The following is a 16,197-nucleotide window of genomic DNA, read 5'->3' on the forward strand; positions in this document are numbered from 1 at the left end:
CATATTGGAAAACTCTTTTTTGACTCCCATATTTTTATCACCTTCTTTAATATTTTATACATACAAAAATATGTATAATATATGTATCTGTTATAAGGCATAATTATAAAGTGGAAATCTGTAAGTTCACCACCCAACCTGAGGATGAACATAGTTCTGAGAACCAATTGCATTTGCCTTTGGGGTTCTCTCCACTCCCTCCCAGAGGTAACCAGGATCCTATGTTTTGTACTCTTTACTAATCCACTTGCTAAAACAAAAGTAAAACAAGACAAAAATGTTTATTTATTTACTTGCTTTAAAAAAAATTGCCACTTGCTTTTTGTTGTCCTTGCTTTTATCAAATGTCCTTGCTTTATCAAAATGGTGTCATGTGTGCTTTTCCAGAACTTGCATTTTTTTTAAATTTATGTTTCAAAGATTTGCCTGTGTTGTATGTGGCTGTGGTTTATCCACTTTTTCTTTGAATAATATTTCTTTCTGGAAATATTTCACAATGTATCATGCACTTATAATACTTATCAATTGTCATCTGTGCTGTTTCTCAGATTTTCACTTGGCAAATATTGCATTTTGGGGGCGTCTGGTACATTTAGCAGAATATTTTGAAATAAAACTTTTCAAGTAAACAGTTTTTAAAAAGTGAAAATGAGCAACCAGTTTTCAGCTCCAAATGAAAGGGAAATTATAAGATACCTGAGGAAAATTGTGTAAAACAAAAAGTGTGATGCATTGTCAGTGCTATTATAAAGCAAAGCCTCCAATTAATGTTTTACTACATGATTTTATTTCCAAGGTTGAAAAAAATAAGTTTGACTTTGATATGTAGGATGTAATCCTTGAAGAAAATTCAAATCACCCTCTTTCTCTACATGATCAAGTTAGAGCTGAAAAGCAATCTAAATTCTCACTCTTCTTAATATTAAGCCCTATAATAGTAAGCATCTAATTTTACTATCCAAAATAACTTAATCTTATTTATTTCCGACTACTTCAGGAAAACACAAACATTGAAAAAAATCACAAAAAATCATTTGGGTCAAAAAAAAAGAAAAACCCTATAATATAAATAACTATGCATTTCTCTCTATTCCATAAACCTCCTTATGTTCTCAGGGACAACTCGATGGGCATTTTTATTACTAATTCTTGAAATATATTGTGTAGTAAAGATCTTCTATTAGCATTCACCTTTTAAAAACCGGCTCTAAACTTTTGTCTTAATATATACGCATGTATTTGAAAATTCTGAACACTAAATATGATGAGAATATAGTATTGATAGTGCTTTATATTTAGCTGCAGAATGGATCTGTAGGTATAAGACGAACCTCATGCAGGACCTCTCTGAAGAAATGCTTAAAAATTAGTAAACTAAATTTTAATTATTCACATATAGCCCCTGTTTTTAAATGATACATGCTAAATGTGAGTTTCTCTTTAAAGATTGTTTCTTCCTTTGTTAATATCCAGAAACATCTAAAACTGGAACACTGTATTTGAAAATCAAGCTGAATTTCAGTTAAACAAAAACAAATCCCATATGAATGACTCTCTTAACTAAAAAAGAAAAAAAAAAAGATTCATTTCTCTTCTATACAACTGACTCACTGAGTTGAGCTAAAAATTTCCAAGGGGAAAAATGATCTAGGAAATAAATATAGGGGGGAAAGGGCTAGGTTTCCATCGTGATAGCTCCTGACGTGTTTTCTCAGTTGATTAAAAAAATTATTTACGAACGATGGGATGCATAATGTAACGCGCAGATCTTTTACAATGAGAGTAAAAAAAAAGAAACCTACCTTTCCTTTAGAACAGATCCCCTCTTACCAGACAGCCTGATTGTTTATGAGACAAACACTTCCACTCGATCTAGACATTCACAACTCTTTTATTAGCCATCTTCTTTTTATTTATTATTGACATCAATTAGCCTGAGTCATGAAACCCGACCACATTACAGACGACACGTGGTCCAATCACTATTTTTAAAAGTCCACGTATTTCAAACTCCTTTCTCCAGCCGTTGCTGCGTCTGTGTCTCCTTTGAGAACCTGGTCTCCGCAGCATTTATTCATTAGATGGCAGTCCTAGGGCAGTCTCGCTTTGGGGAAACCTCTCCTTGGTCACATTCAAGAAAGCCACCAAGGAGACCTGCAATTGGTGTTGGTTTCTAGTCACTTGCGTAGCAAACGAAACTAGAGAGGCGTGTTCGGGAGGACCCGAGGCAGGTGCGGGTGGGTTTCCGCAGTGACCACGGATCGCGCGCGCGTGCGGCACGCTCCCGGGTCCCGACACCAGCCGGGAGACCCGGGCGAGCCCCGGCCCCGGCCCCCCCGCCCCGCCCCTCGGGGGCCCCTCGGACACGCCCCCCGCCCCCACCCCGGGGCCCCGCAGTCCCGCGCGGTGCACGCGCCTCGGTCGCTCCCCGCAGCCGCCCACGTGGAGGAGCCCGGAGCCGCGTGCGGCCGCGAGGGGCGCCCGGGGCGGGCTGCGGGTCCTGGAGGCCTGGCCAGCGCGACCCAGCCCCGCCAGCCCCCTGTCCGGGCCCCCACATTTCCTCTCCCGAAGGGAGGCGACTCTCCGCCGGCCGGCCCTCCCCGGCGCCTGCCGCGCCCCCTGGCGGCCGCCGCGGGGACGCGCCCTGGGCACGCGGGGCAGCCTGTCTGGGCCCCCCTTCCCCCGCTCGGGGCCCGCGGCGGACGGCGGGCTGTCTCCCCTGGCGCCCCTGGACCAAGCCACGCGGGCCGCGCCCTTCCTTCAGCTCCCCGCAAGCCTCAGAACTCCGAGCTCCCTGGTCGGGAGGCCGCGGCCGTCCCCGCCTGGCGTGAAAGTGCCTGCTCTAGTAGCTCGGGGGTCCCCTTTCTCCCAGGTGTGCCCCTCCCGCCACATTCGGGCTTTCCAGCACGCCGCGAAAAAAATGCCGCATGCACGCACTTATTTATTTATTTTTGCAACAGCTGCAAGAAACAATGAAGCTTTTCAAGAACCCGGGAAACGCGCTTTTCAGCCGCGCTGTTGTTGTCAATGAACCCCTCCGGCCCCGCACCGCCCGCTCACCCCGCCCCCTCCGGCCCCCTCCGGCCCCCTCCGGCCCCCTCCCCTCCCCTCCCCTCCCCTCCCCTCCTCCTCTGCTCCCCAGCCTGCCCCTCCGCCGAGCCCGGGCCGGCGCCGGGGGCATTGTTTTTGGAGTCTTGCGGGAAGGGAGGGCGCGTGCAGGGTGGCCGGCGCAGTGCGGGTGGGGGCGAGAGCGTGTGGGCGCGCGCGCGCGGGTGCCGGCGCGGGCGCGGGCGCGGGCGGGGGGCGGGGGGCGGGGGCGGCGCCTCGCAGCCTCGCACCCCACGCCCGGGCTCCGCTCCGCACGTCCCGGGAATCCCGGGCTCCGGCTCTTGGCGCGCGCCGGCCTGGGCCGGGCCCTGGGCGCGCCGCGGCTGCGGCTGTGGCCGCTCCGAAGTGCGCGCGAGAGCGTGTGCGCGGCCCCGAGAGTTCGCGCGCGCGAGCCCCCAGTGTGTGGCAGCGGCGGCGGCGGCGGCGGCGGCAGCGGCGCGGCGAGGCTGAGGCTCTTGTTTACCAGCATTAACTCCGCTGAGCGGAAAAAAAAAAAAAAAAAAAAAAAAAGAAAAAAAAAAAGAAAAAACCCGAGGAGGAGCGAGCGCACCAGGCGAACTCGAGAGAGGCGAGCGAGCGAGAGGGACGCCGCCAGCTCGCCTGCCCCCGGCGCGCCCGTGCCCAGCGCTTGCAGACCCTCGGCCCCGCTCCCGGGCCCGGGCCCTCCACGCCCCTCCCGCGCGAGGGGAGCTGCACGGCGCGTGGCGCGCCTCGGCTTTGACCTTCAGCGAGCCGGAGCCCCCGCGCGCGGAGCCGGCGGCAGCGGGGGCCGGGCGGGCGGCGGCGGGCGGCGGCGGGGGCCGGCGGGGGCCGGGCGGGGGCCGGGCGGGGGCCGGCGCGGAGCCCGGGCGGCGCGGCGGGAGTGCTGAGCGCGGCGCGGCCGGCCCGCCGCTTTGTGTGTGTTCTGGATTTGGGAAGGAGCTCGCGGCGGCGGCGGCGGCGGCGGCGGCGGCGGCGGCGGCGGCGCTGAGGGAGGAGGCGGCGGCGAGCGGAGGAGGAGGGGGAGCCGCTCATTCATTTTTACTCCGCATTTCTGCCCCCGGCCGGCCTCGCCCGCGACCCGGACTTCGGGGCGGTCTCGCCAACTGCGTCGCGCCCTCCCGCCGCGGAGGCTCGGCTGTCGGACGGCCACCCCTCCGCCTGGGGTCGGGTTTGTTTTTCTCCGCCGAGACGAATTTGGGCTTTGCCCCCTTTCCGTGCAGTTTCCCCCCTCCTGCCTCTCTGGGTTTGAAAATGGAGGCCGACGACGCCGACAGCCCGCCCCGGAGCGCCTCGGGTTCCCGACTCCGCCGAGCCCTGGGCCGAGGCTGCCGGCGCTGAGGGGCCGCCCCGGCCGCCGCCCGCCCGCCCCGCGCCCGGAGGGTCCCCGGCCGGCGCCGCCTGCCGAGTATTGTTTCCTTCGCCCGTTTTGGGGGGGGGGGGGGCGAAGACTGAGTTGGAGACTTTTTCTTTCCCGTTTTTTTTTTTTTTTCCTGTTTCTTTTTCCTTTTCCTTTTTTTTCTTTTTTTTTTTAAAGAAAAAAAAATTTTTTTTGAGAGAGGGGAATTTCGTCCCAAATAAAAGGAATGAAGTCTGGCTCCGGAGGAGGGTCCCCGACCTCGCTGTGGGGGCTCGTGTTTCTCTCCGCCGCGCTGTCGCTCTGGCCGACGAGTGGAGAAAGTGAGTATGTGCCCGCCGCCCGCGGCCACTGCGGGAACTTTCCCTCCGAGGGGCTGCGCCCTGTTTGCGAAACCCGAGTTGCCGCGGTCGCAGCTGTCGGGCCCGGGGGTGTGCGGGGCTCGGCGCGCCCTCGCGCGGGAAGGGCCGCCTCGCGGGCCGCGGGTCTCGGTCTCGGGTGTCGGTCTCGGGTGTCGGTCTCGGGCGGCGCTCGTTGCCCCGCGGCCCAGCCCGCGCCGGGACTCCGTCGGGGAAGTTCGCGCCGGCCCGGGCCCCGCCGCGCACACCCCCCACCCGGCCCCGCGCGGCGCGCAGACGGCGGTGACAGCTCCCGCGCGGCGGGGGCCGGGCTGCGGGGCGGGGGCCGGGGGCCGGGGGCGGGGGGCGGCGGCGCTCCGGGAGAGGCCCCGCAGCCCCGGGACACGTTTCCAGCCTCCCGGCGCGGCTCTCGCAGCCGGCGCGCTCTGCCCCTCGGGCGGTGTGGGTTCCTGGCCCGCCCTTCCCGTCACTTTGGTCCGCTCGTCGGCGCGTTCCCCAGCTGCTCGGTGCGTGCGGCCGCGGGGTTGGGGGCAGGCCTCCCGCTTGGGAACCCCCTCCTCCCCTGCAAGGTCGGGGGTCTGCATCGTCCAGGCCTTCCCGGGGAGCGCGTCCACAGGGTCCTGGGACTCTGCGCAGCCCGGGGGCTCCCCGGCGGCGGACGCCTCTCCTGGGTCCCGGCGGGGCTGGGTGTGCGGTCGGAGCCGCCGTGCGTCCGCACCCACGTGCTCGGACGCGGGGCCGCTCGGGCACACCTGGGCGCCCGGCCCTGGGCGCGGGGTGTGGTGCGCGGAGCCGCGGGGGCGGCGGGGGCGGGCGGGGGACGCGACGGGGTTTTGTTCTGGGTTCGTGGCCGGAGTTGTGCGGCACTACCTCCCCCGCCCCGCACTTCCTTTGTACGAAGTTAATAAGCAGTATCGCTCCACACGCGCTATCACTTGCAATCTGATAGCTTTTGCTTTGGGAGCGTGGGACAGGGGTAGGGAAGTGCGAGCGAGCGAGGGAGGACTTAGGGCCCCACGGTGAGTGCAGGGAGGAGACGGGAGGGGGCTCCGGACTCCGAAAAGCCTGAAGCGTGCTTTACTGACCTATTGGCGGTGGTAGGGTAATTTGAGCACGATTAAACTTTACATGCAGTCGGAGAACCGGGGCTGGGAACGGTGAGGGTGTGTTGGTGAGTAATGTTTGCCGACGGTATGCAGGTGGTGCCAATTAGCTTTGAAAAAAAATCACGACTGAGCCTCGAAGAGTGAGGGGGGGAATCGGGAGGCGGCGGCGGGGGGGTGGGGCGCGATTCGGAAGGGCTGTTTGTGTAAACAGTCCCTTCTTTAAGTGTTTTGTAAGAAATGAGTCCATGATGGAGTAAGAGGAGATTTCTTTTAAAGAATTAGTGTTTACTACATGGAGTAAGCCTCAGATTGAGGCCGGACCTTCCCCAAATCTGAGCTCTCCTGCTCTTTGTTTTCTAAACTTTCGGCTCCCTGGATTGGACGAAAGGCTTTCGGCTCCCTTCTAAGGATTACAGATGGTGTTTGGGGGGACAGGAGAGGGTTTCTAGCCTCTAAAAGCTAACTACAGTTGAGAAGCCACAGGAGAGCCAATCCATTCTTTTTATGGCATGCTACTGAAACGCGTGATGTCTCTAGTTTTTTTTAATGTTAGTAAGTTCCGAAATTCACGACACCAGGGATGGCCCTGCTTCTCGAGGAAGGAGTCGGGCATTTTAAAATAGGATGTCTTCTTGTTTGGAGCGATTTTCATGAAAAATACTCTTTGTGAAAAGCCGACTCCTTCTGAAGAAAATAGGGGGAGAAGAGGCATTTTTCATGACACTGAGAGACCAGAGTTTTTCTCAAGGATCCCCTGAAAGTTGTTGGTTCCTGAAAACCCGATGGATGGCCAGAAGGCACCCGGAGTCCTGATTTGGTTTGTCCAAGTCCTCACTCAGCGTCTGCTCCTTCTCATGGTTTTGGAGTTTTCAAGAGAAAATGATAAGCTCAGTGTTAGCCTGTGTTCACTTTTCAGTCAGAAAGGTGCTGGAAGACTTAGCTGATGGAAATAAACTACTGAATCCAATCAGAGAAAGGTATTCTTCAGGCTGTCTAGTACAGTGATAAAAATTGGGATGATGTTGGTTCTTATTGCGTTGGCATATTTATTATTTTTTTTTGTGTTGGCATATTTAAGGATCAGTGTTTACTCTTTGAACACTGAAACCTACAGTAGTAGGGTGATTTTCTTTTAAATCTTTAACTTAGAAGATTTAGAAGTTTTTGAGGCAGGTGAAGTCATGCAGACATGCTTGTTTTGGATCAACTTAATGTGAACAGCATGTAAATAAGGGAGTCTTGGAAGTTATAAGTGATAGCCAGATCATCCGATGGCTTCTCTTTCTTCTTCTTTTTTTTAAATCCACATGCACTTCAAATAATATTGTGGCCATCTCATTAAGAGGATTGAGTCATCTTTCTGCCCCCGGCACAGTTACATCCTATTGTCAGAGAAATATAGGTATGTGAAAGGTTAGTGCTTAAAGAAGTTGGTGTTTTATTACCGGAGGAAGAGCCCAGAATAAGAAGTTTGGAAAGAACCTAAATAGCAAATTATAGTATAGACTCTCTAAGGGATAGGGTGTGGGTCAGGATTTGAAGTTTAAAAGGTTAGATGTTTGATATGTCAGAAAGATTAGAAAAATCCAACCATAAGAAATATGCTAAGGTTGATTGAAAGAACCCTTAAGGTGCTGAAAGAAGTCAGTCACAAAGACCACATATTGTATGATTCCATTTATATGAAGCCCAGAATGAGCAAATACGTAGATACTGAAAGTAGATTAGTGGTTGGGGCGCGCACACGTGTGTGTGTGTGTGTGTGTGTGTGTGTGTGTCTGTCTGTGTGTGGAGGGACAGGGAATGACTGTTAACGGGTATGGGGTTTCTTTTGGGGGTGATGAAAATGTTCTAAAATTAGATCGTGGTGATGGTTGTACAACTCCAAACGTACTAAAACCCGTTGAATTGTACACTTTAAATTAGTGACTTGTATGGCATGCAGATTATATTCCAATAAACCTATTGTGTTTTTCTGTAAGAGCTTTGCGAAGGTCGACAAGAATGCATTCTGTTCCTTTGAACATAGAGATTAGATTAAATTATGAAGTAAAATTTTCCAGCAAGTTGGTGTCTGTTTTTTTTTTTTTTTTTTTAAATTTATGGAGTTTTTCAGATCCTTGCTCTATAGCAGTGCAACAGACCAACGGCTGATGCTGTATCAGCACCAGGGATCTGAAAAGATTCAGATCTTTTTTTAGTCTCCGGAGAAGTGGACGGGGGGGAAAAGAAATCTTGGTTCCACATAGCTCAAGCTAAGGATTAGGGGGTTGGATTAAAGAAACACAAATGCTAGTGAAAGTCAGATTTGTGACAGTAAAATCCTTCACTGCATCTGAAACAAAGTTGGTCCTTCCAGGATTAAAGTTTAGGAGCCGAGTCTGGATGGCTTTTTTTTGTACTTCCAGTTTTCTTACATATGTTTTCCAACAAAGAAATAATGTACTGTTTTAAGATGATAAAGAATTTCTACTTTCTTTTTCTGACGTCCCATGTTAACTACTCTGGTAGTAAAGACCGAAGATGAATGTGGTGGGGTTTTTGCTTATTTTATTTTTTTTAAAAGGGCTCCAGAATTTGAGCAGGAAACAGTCTTTATGAGAGATAGCAGTGGTTGCAGGCATAGAGGCATTTTTTTCTTTTTTGAATTTAAAATTTCTTGAACAAAAGATTTAAAAATACAGCAAAGGCAATTTTGCTTGTAAACTGTAATGCCTTTTTCCAGGTTTACCTTGGCCTTTTAATCGGAAAAGCTGTAGAGAATAATTGTTGTTTACATTTGTTTTTGGTCTTTGTCTAAGGCTTTGTTTACTAATAAAAATGTTTCCTGTCCTTATTGTTGCAAGATCAGGGCCATAATGAAAATCAACTGTATCATTTTCACTTGTTGCCTTAGAGTTTTGCCAAGGGGAGCCCCTAAGGGATTGTAGCTTCCTTTTAAATCTGGTTTCATTTGTTTTGTGAGAATGTGCTATAAGAAGCAACTGAATCCAGCTAGCACTTATTAGGCACCTTCTGTATGAAAGCTGGACCCAATGCTAGGCAATGCAGAAACTAAAAAAGAGAGAGGACTTTGCTTTTGTCCTTGGGGCATTTTATAAACTCCTGCATGAAATAAAGTTGCTTAGAAATTCATCTTTTTTAGACTCAGCACAGGATAGGCACTTTTCAAACTGACAGCAAACAGCATTTTAAAGGCCCTTTAAGAACATTTCTATAGACCTAAGATGTTAAGTAAACCAGTGTTGCTGAGTCTTCTTTAAAGGTCTGTTTTGTAGGGGCATCAGGGTGGCTCATTCAATTGAGGCTGAGCATCTGCCTTAGGCTCAGGTCATAATCTCTGGGTCCTGGGATGGAGCCCCTCATTGGGCTCTCTGCTCAGTGGGGAGTGTGCTTCTCCCTCTTCCTTTGTTCCTCCCTCTCACTCATGCTGTCTCTTTCAAATTAGTTAAAAATCTTTTTAAAAAGGTCTGTGTTGTACCATTTTTGCCACCTTAACATATTACATTCTACTGCAGTGTCACGCATAGGACACATTTACCCATCTTTGCACAGGCTCACTGCTTTTTTAGAACCTTGGTTATGACAATTGTGATTAAAAGTGTGAGTGTTACAGTTACCTTTTGCCAAAATTTGAGGAGTTACAGGTGTGTACATGAATGTTGCATGGCATGTTTTGAGTTGTAAGGAAGATGGAACTTATTTCAAAACTGTTCTGGATTTACACATTGCTTAGCTTTCTGGAAATTATTAGGAAATTTCTTAATTGTAAGGCTTCATATTTAAAAGAGCTCGCGGTTTTTAAAGGTGTGAAGGGGTAAGAAGAAGATTGAGGAAACTAAACCTTGAAATCTTTCTTTAATCGTAAAAAATAGAAGCCATGTTTCTCTCTGGGTTGTGGTTTACTTCAATTTGTTTTCAAAACTCCTTTAAAAATCATACGAACAGGTATCTTTGCCTGCCAGCCAACTTGCTTTGAGCAGCTTTTCTTAGCCAACCTAGGACAGGTGCTATCTGAGTCCAAGAGATGCACTCCTCTCAACTGTACTAAATATATAATGGTTGCACATGTGATTGAGGTATAGTTTCTCAATTTCTCTGAGAAATTTTCTGAAGGAAAATTCTGAACACTCTAAAGACAACAAAGTGAATAATGAATGAAGCATTCTGACCTGTCCTTGAAAACGGTGTTTGGCATCAGATTATCAAGAGAAGGTTTTCCTGTTAACTTAAGGTGATGAGGGGGCAGTACATGCAACAGTCCTGATGTTTGTGCACACTGAGACTTGTTGACATTTGGGGAACATAACTGATTTTCAGTATTTGGAAAGGTTAAAACTGGGAGATATGTGTTACACTTCCCTCTCCCACCTCCAAGGATCAGTAAAAACTGATTTGTTCTGAAAAGGGGTATGTGTATAAAATGATCAGTAAACACAGGATCTTGAAAAACAAGTCAGGTTGTTACCGCAATAAATGCATATTCTCTTGGCATGGTGAAGTTTGTTTCTTTTGTTAAATTGTGGTGGCCTTTTTTGACTGAAGTAGTAACAATTCCTTTGATTTTGAGACTTCTGAACTTTTGAAGACTAGATTGTTTTCCACTTTGAAAGCATCAGTTTTACTCATGTCGCAAAGCCTCAGATATCAGTCTTAAAGATTTTCCTACTTTTTTTTTCAGTTATTGCCAACTTTATATGGCTTCTGAAGTGGATCCATTTCAAAATCTTAAATATTTCTTTACTTGAATTGAGAAATAGTTTTATTTTTCCCCTCCTATGGCTTTCTCAGTAAATGCACATTGAACACTTACTGGACTCAGGTCTTTATGTTTAAAAATTCATTCCAATAGCATAAAATATTTTATGTACGTTTTTAAAGGTATAAATCAAACCATAGTAATCACTTGCTATGTTTACTTAGAACATTAAGGAAACAAACTAGCAAGCAAGGCTGTCATTTTTCTTTCTTTTTTTTGTGCCCTGGCTACAAGACTTTTTAAACTTAGAGATTGCTATTCAGATTTTACCAGAACACAACAGCAAGTAGTTTCTTTTATGATGAGGGGTGAATGCCTAGCATTGCAGTGACTTTTACAGTGTATTGTTACTGTTATTTGTGACTGAGAAAAGTTAAGTAGGGATAGGGGGGCTGACTTTACTCTCATATTTATCCTCTCCTTGGTTAGTGCTGGTGATGGCTTACTTTATAAGTTGCTGGGAATGCGTCCATGGAGTTGAGTGACTTTGCTCATATATGATGGCTGATGGTCTTGCAGCTCATACTTTCTTATCTGAAGTAGTTGGTGGCTTATCCACATGGGGGTGCATATGACTGGTGCCACCAAATGCTGCCAAGAGAGAGCTATGCCTGCCTTAAATTGCTTACATTATAATAGTCTGGATTTCTTTTTAAAAAGCATTTATATTTAAAGACTTCAGAAGTATACTATTCCTGGTCCAGAAGGTTCTTGGTGGGGTGGGGGGAGCTGAAACTTTATTCTTTTATCTTACTCCTCACTGTCTTAGACCTCTTAACAAGACAGACATCTACTTCAGTAATAATTATATCATAAAAATGCTGTTTGTTCAAAATTGTGTTTTCCATCCATTCATTCAAATTCTGACAGTTTTAAATGAGTTCATTGTTTCTGTCTTGTATATTTTTGTATGGCTACTTTCTTTTTAACCTGGCACTAGCTTTCCTTAAACTAGCTTTGGGATTATTTTCAGTTTGGTAATTCAGGTGTATGCATACTGCTGTTTAAATTACTCTTGACATGGGAGAACAAATATATTTTGACAGCCTTAACGCATAAATGTTTTATAGAGCAAAACTTTTAAATTTTCCTGAGATATTTTGGATGCCTACTTTCAGCTTATCCTCTCCTGTAAAATATAGTTAGTGGGTGGTTTGTTTCTATAAAATTGGTCATTGGAAATATATACTTGAGGGGTGCTTGGGTGGCTCAGTCAGTTAAGTGTCTGTCTTTGGCTCAGGTCATGATCTCAGGGTCCTGGGATCGAGTCCCACACCAGGCTTCCTGCTCAGTGGGAAGCTTACTTTTCCCTCTTCCTCAGCCTGCTGCTCCCCTGCTTGTGCTCTCTCTCAAATAAATAAAATCTTTAAAAAATTTGACAAAGTAAATAAGACAGCACCAATTTGTGTTAGGAAAACTTTAGTTAATAGTTTTAGTTAATAGTTAAGGAACAGAAGTCTGACGCTAATTAGGGAGAGATGAATTTATGCATAACAGGCTTCCCCAAATTTGAAGTATCTGAAGGACATTTAATAACTTCCCGGGAAAAAGTTGGAAGCATAGAGAAAGCCAAGGTGTGAGGTCCATGATCCATCTGGCTGTATCAGGTGGCAAACAGTTTTCTAAGTCATTAGCTTTATTTAAATTGTAAAATCTTCATCAGATGTGGGCTCAGATTTATCTGCGTTGTCCTGAATTTATTCTCTCCATCTTCTTTTCCGGGGTCTCATAATTGTGGGATAATACACAAGCTCACAGACTCAGAATTTGAAAGAGAAGCACAGATTGCCATGAAAACAAATGAACAAAGAGACCAGTGACAGAGGAAGATCTGCTGTTCAGCTTTCCGTAGTTCTGTTGTCTGATTTCTGTGGATAATGAGTTCACGGCATATGTTAGGTCGCAACATGGTATAGTTTGGTTACAGGAAATTATTTTGATATCATCCCTTTAAATGGTTGGGAGATATATTTGGATTTTTCTTTCTAACATGTACCTCAATAATATTTCCAGCAACGAGTATTGGATCAGGATGGAGTTTTTAGTTAAATTTTAGTTCTTCAACTCCTTCTTTTCTGGGGAGACTGGTTAATTGAATGTTTCCTTTCTACCTCACTGAGTCCCTTGAAATCATTCAGATTTGCTCCTGATTCTGGCTCCACCCTAGTCCAGGCCAGGCCTGCATCCTCTCTCTAGAGAGATGCTCAGCTGGCCTTTGAGCCACCACTTTGACTCCTGTGCCCTCTCTCTGGTTTGCTAGATCATCCAGCTTCAAATTCTCATAGTGTGCCTTTTGTAGTGCTGCATTGTGGTCCAATAAGTGAGTCCAAGGCTCCTCGGTATGGGCTGTGATAAATCCTTAGTATGACTTTGCAGTAGGGATCCTGTGTTAATTCCCAGCACTCCACAGCACCCATGCTTGAGCTCTGCGGTAAATAAGCCATGCCATCCCTGTCTCCATGGTTTTGTTCCTGCTGCGTTCATCGTCTGGAATGTTTTTCCTTTTTGCTGCTCTGCTACCCTCATACCAAATAGTAGCAAGTGCTACTCTAGGGCACAGCAAAGTCACCTGGTTCTGGTTTCTCCTTTGCTGCCAATTAGGTCTTTGGCTGTGAACAAGTTATTTTTTTGAGTCTCAACAGAAATGTAGACATTTAAAATAGCTGGGAAATTTTCTCCTTTTCTCATTAAACAACAACATAAAAACACTTTCTAACGTATTTAGAAAACTAGAATCAGAAAAATTGGGGGGATGTAGTTTTATTTTTAAAATCTCTAGGTTTCAGATCTATAAAATAGGGACAGGATGGTAGCTATCTAAACATTTTTATTTTAATTTATTTGAGAAAGTGAGAGCCAAAGAGAGAGAGCATGCATAAGCAGGGGGGAGGGGCAGAGGGAGAGGGAGAAGCAGACTCCCTGCTGAGCAGGGAGCCTGATGCAGGGCTCATCCCAGGACCCCTGGATCACGACCTGAGTCAAAGCCTGAGTCAAAGGCAGACACTTAACCCACTGAACTCCCCCAGGTGCCCCACAGATGGTAGCTATCTAAAGGTGGAATGCTAAGTCAGGAAATTCATTTCCCTTGTTCTGTGGTTTTGATAGATTTGAGATGACACCCTTTCATTTCTGACTCAGATTCCTCTTCTTTCATGAAGCTTTTCAGATTACTCTAACTTCTATAGACCTAACTTCCCCCTGACTCCCATATGAGTTTGTAACCACTACTGTGCTAGTTAACAGTGGTGATTTGTTTTGTCTTGTACCTGAGCTGTTGTCATTTTATGAAGCTGTAGAGAGCAGTGGAACCGAAGAGCTTGTTTGAATCTCAGGTCCTTGGTAACTAAGCTCTCAGGCAAATTGCTTAATCTTCCTGTGCCTCAGCTTCCTTGTCTGTGAAACTATGATTTTAGTAGGACCTACTTAATACATCCTTTATAAAAATTAAGTGAATTAATACATATGCCAAGTGCTTAGAACAGAGGCTGACATATACTAAGCCGCTCAGAATTCAGCTTGTTACTACTACTCTTATGGATGTGACGTTCTTGAACAGAGGTAGGTGTTCTTTGGATAGTGCTAGAAATATAGGACACGCTAGATATTTGACTGCCCTTGTCATTTACATGTGATGGATATAAAGCCTGACATATAGTAGGTGCTTAATAAATGTTCTACAATAAAACTTAATTTTGGGGATCCCTGGGTGGCTCAGCGGTTTAGCGTCTGCCTTCGGCCCAGGGCGTGATCCTGGAGTCCCGGGATCGAATCCCGTATCGGGGTCCCTGCATGGAACCTGCTTCTCCCTCTGCCTATGTCTCTGTGTCTCTCATGAATAAATAAATAGAATCTTAAAAAAAAAACCAAACACTTAATTTTGCTAAAGTGCTTAACAAGATGCATTTTACTCGTTAAAGCTCAGTAGTAGGACTTTGCCTTTTTTCAGCTGATAGTGGTAAACCGCTGTAGTTCACCTTCCAGTTCAGAGATCTCTTTATTTTGCTTTCTCCCCTAATTCTTCAGTTGTCCGTTTCTGCCAGCACCTTTGAAGTGGCCAGTGTGCTTTGCCCACCTCACTAATGCGTAGGCGACACCTAGTGGCCAGAAAAGAAATTCAGCCTCTTTGGTGACTTATTTAACGGAGCTGGTGCCGATGGATGAAGATAGCAATCTCCTCCTCCTTCCCGGCTTCACCCCCACACACTTCCCGGTGCTGTAGATTTTGCATTCTGGCTTGGTTCCTGGGAACCAGTTCCAGGAAAATGTGGGGACTGCAGGCATCTGTAGAAACCATTGGGATATGGCTTTGGATTAAGATTGCTATATAAGAATTAGCTACAATTAGGGTCTTCCTAAGTGATGTAAACAACTTTGGCAGAGTTATATCTAGTGTACCTTTCACAATTCAGAATTTAAGATGATTTTACAGGACTTTAATAAATAAAAAGTTCTGAGGAGGCTGGGTGGCTCACTTAGTGAAGTGTCATGATCCTGGGGTCCTGAGATCAAGACTGGTGTCAGGCTTCCTGCATGGTGGGGAGCCTGCTTCCCCCTCTCCCTTTGCCCCCCCCCCCCCATGCTTTCTCTCTCTTTATTTCAAATCAATAAATAAAATCTTTTTTTAAAAAAATCCCAAATAAAGAAATAAAAAGTTCTAAAACATTTCTTTTGAGATTAGAGATATTAAAAAACCTTACTAATTCATTTTGAAAAACAAAGCAAGATTTACTTCCTATTGCTCTACTGAAATATGTGGTAAAACTTTAATTATCATTCTTGCAGATGTTGCCTTGGGCAATTTTAATGTAGTTAAGATATTCACCAGTGGGGTGCCTGGGTGGCTCAGTCTGTTAAGCGTCTGCCTTAGGCTCAGGTCATGATACCAGAGTCCTGGGTTCAAGCCCTGCATTGGACTCCCTACTCAGTGGGGAGCCTGCTTCTCCTTCTCCCTCTGCCACTCCCCCCTACTTGTTCTCCCTTTCTCTCAAATAAATAAAAGCTTTTAAATTTATATTTATTAAAAAAATGTTCACCAGTCAGAATTCCTAATGGAGAACAGACACTTCGGTTACTGGTGTCAGGTCTTTACATCATATGTATTTTGTTAAGTATTTTTCTGTGTTTGGTTTAATGCTTTTTGGTATTTTGAGAACTCACTTTCTCACTTCCTTAGCGGAGACAACACTTAGTGTATAGGTGATTATTCTTCTTTACATCTCGAAAGTTTCTAGTTTCCCCATGATTGCTTTTTATTATTTTTAATTTGGAAATCATTTCTTTGGCCAAGAGAGGACTGCAGTGTATCATCATCTCAGATGTTTTGAACGACTCCTTCAGCTCTGTCTCAAACAGGCTGTACTCATTCAAGTCTCTGCCTTGGCTGGTGGAAGCCCCTCTGCTTAAAACAACTCTGTTACCAGTTTGCCCTCTGGAAAGCTTCTTTGAGCATTAGCTACTATTTCACCCTGATAGCCCTGATTCTGCATGCAGGGTGGCCTGGTGACACTCTGTAGCTCTATTGGTATATTT

At 46.6% G+C, this 16,197-nt stretch overlaps 1 protein-coding gene and 1 long non-coding RNA gene across 5 annotated transcripts in view; one reads left to right on the forward strand and one right to left on the reverse strand.

Annotated features, from left to right (window-relative positions):
- LOC140610143 (uncharacterized) overlaps positions 1 to 2,322 on the reverse strand; it is an 86,023-nt gene extending 83,701 nt beyond the window's left edge. Inside the window, exon 1 of the long non-coding RNA XR_012011914.1 lies at positions 1,803 to 2,322. This is a non-coding gene — a long non-coding RNA (uncharacterized lncRNA). The remainder of the gene's footprint in view (positions 1 to 1,802) is intronic.
- Positions 2,323 to 4,626: 2,304 nt separating this feature from the next.
- IGF1R (insulin like growth factor 1 receptor) overlaps positions 4,627 to 16,197 on the forward strand; it is a 302,878-nt gene continuing 291,307 nt past the window's right edge. Inside the window, exon 1 of one of the 4 annotated variants that reach the window (XM_072797447.1) lies at positions 4,627 to 4,767. In XM_072797447.1, the coding sequence (XP_072653548.1) occupies positions 4,674 to 4,767 (94 nt within the window). In that variant the 5' untranslated portion in view covers positions 4,627 to 4,673. Of the gene's footprint in view, positions 4,768 to 5,738; positions 5,823 to 5,859; positions 5,975 to 6,484; positions 6,887 to 16,197 lie in introns of those variants that run through there. The other 3 variants (XM_072797464.1, XM_072797485.1, XM_072797474.1) reach the window with 3 other exon arrangements.

The sequence above is a fragment of the Canis lupus genome, chromosome 2, assembly GCF_048164855.1.
Source record: "Canis lupus baileyi chromosome 2, mCanLup2.hap1, whole genome shotgun sequence".
NCBI lineage: Eukaryota > Metazoa > Chordata > Mammalia > Carnivora > Canidae > Canis > Canis lupus.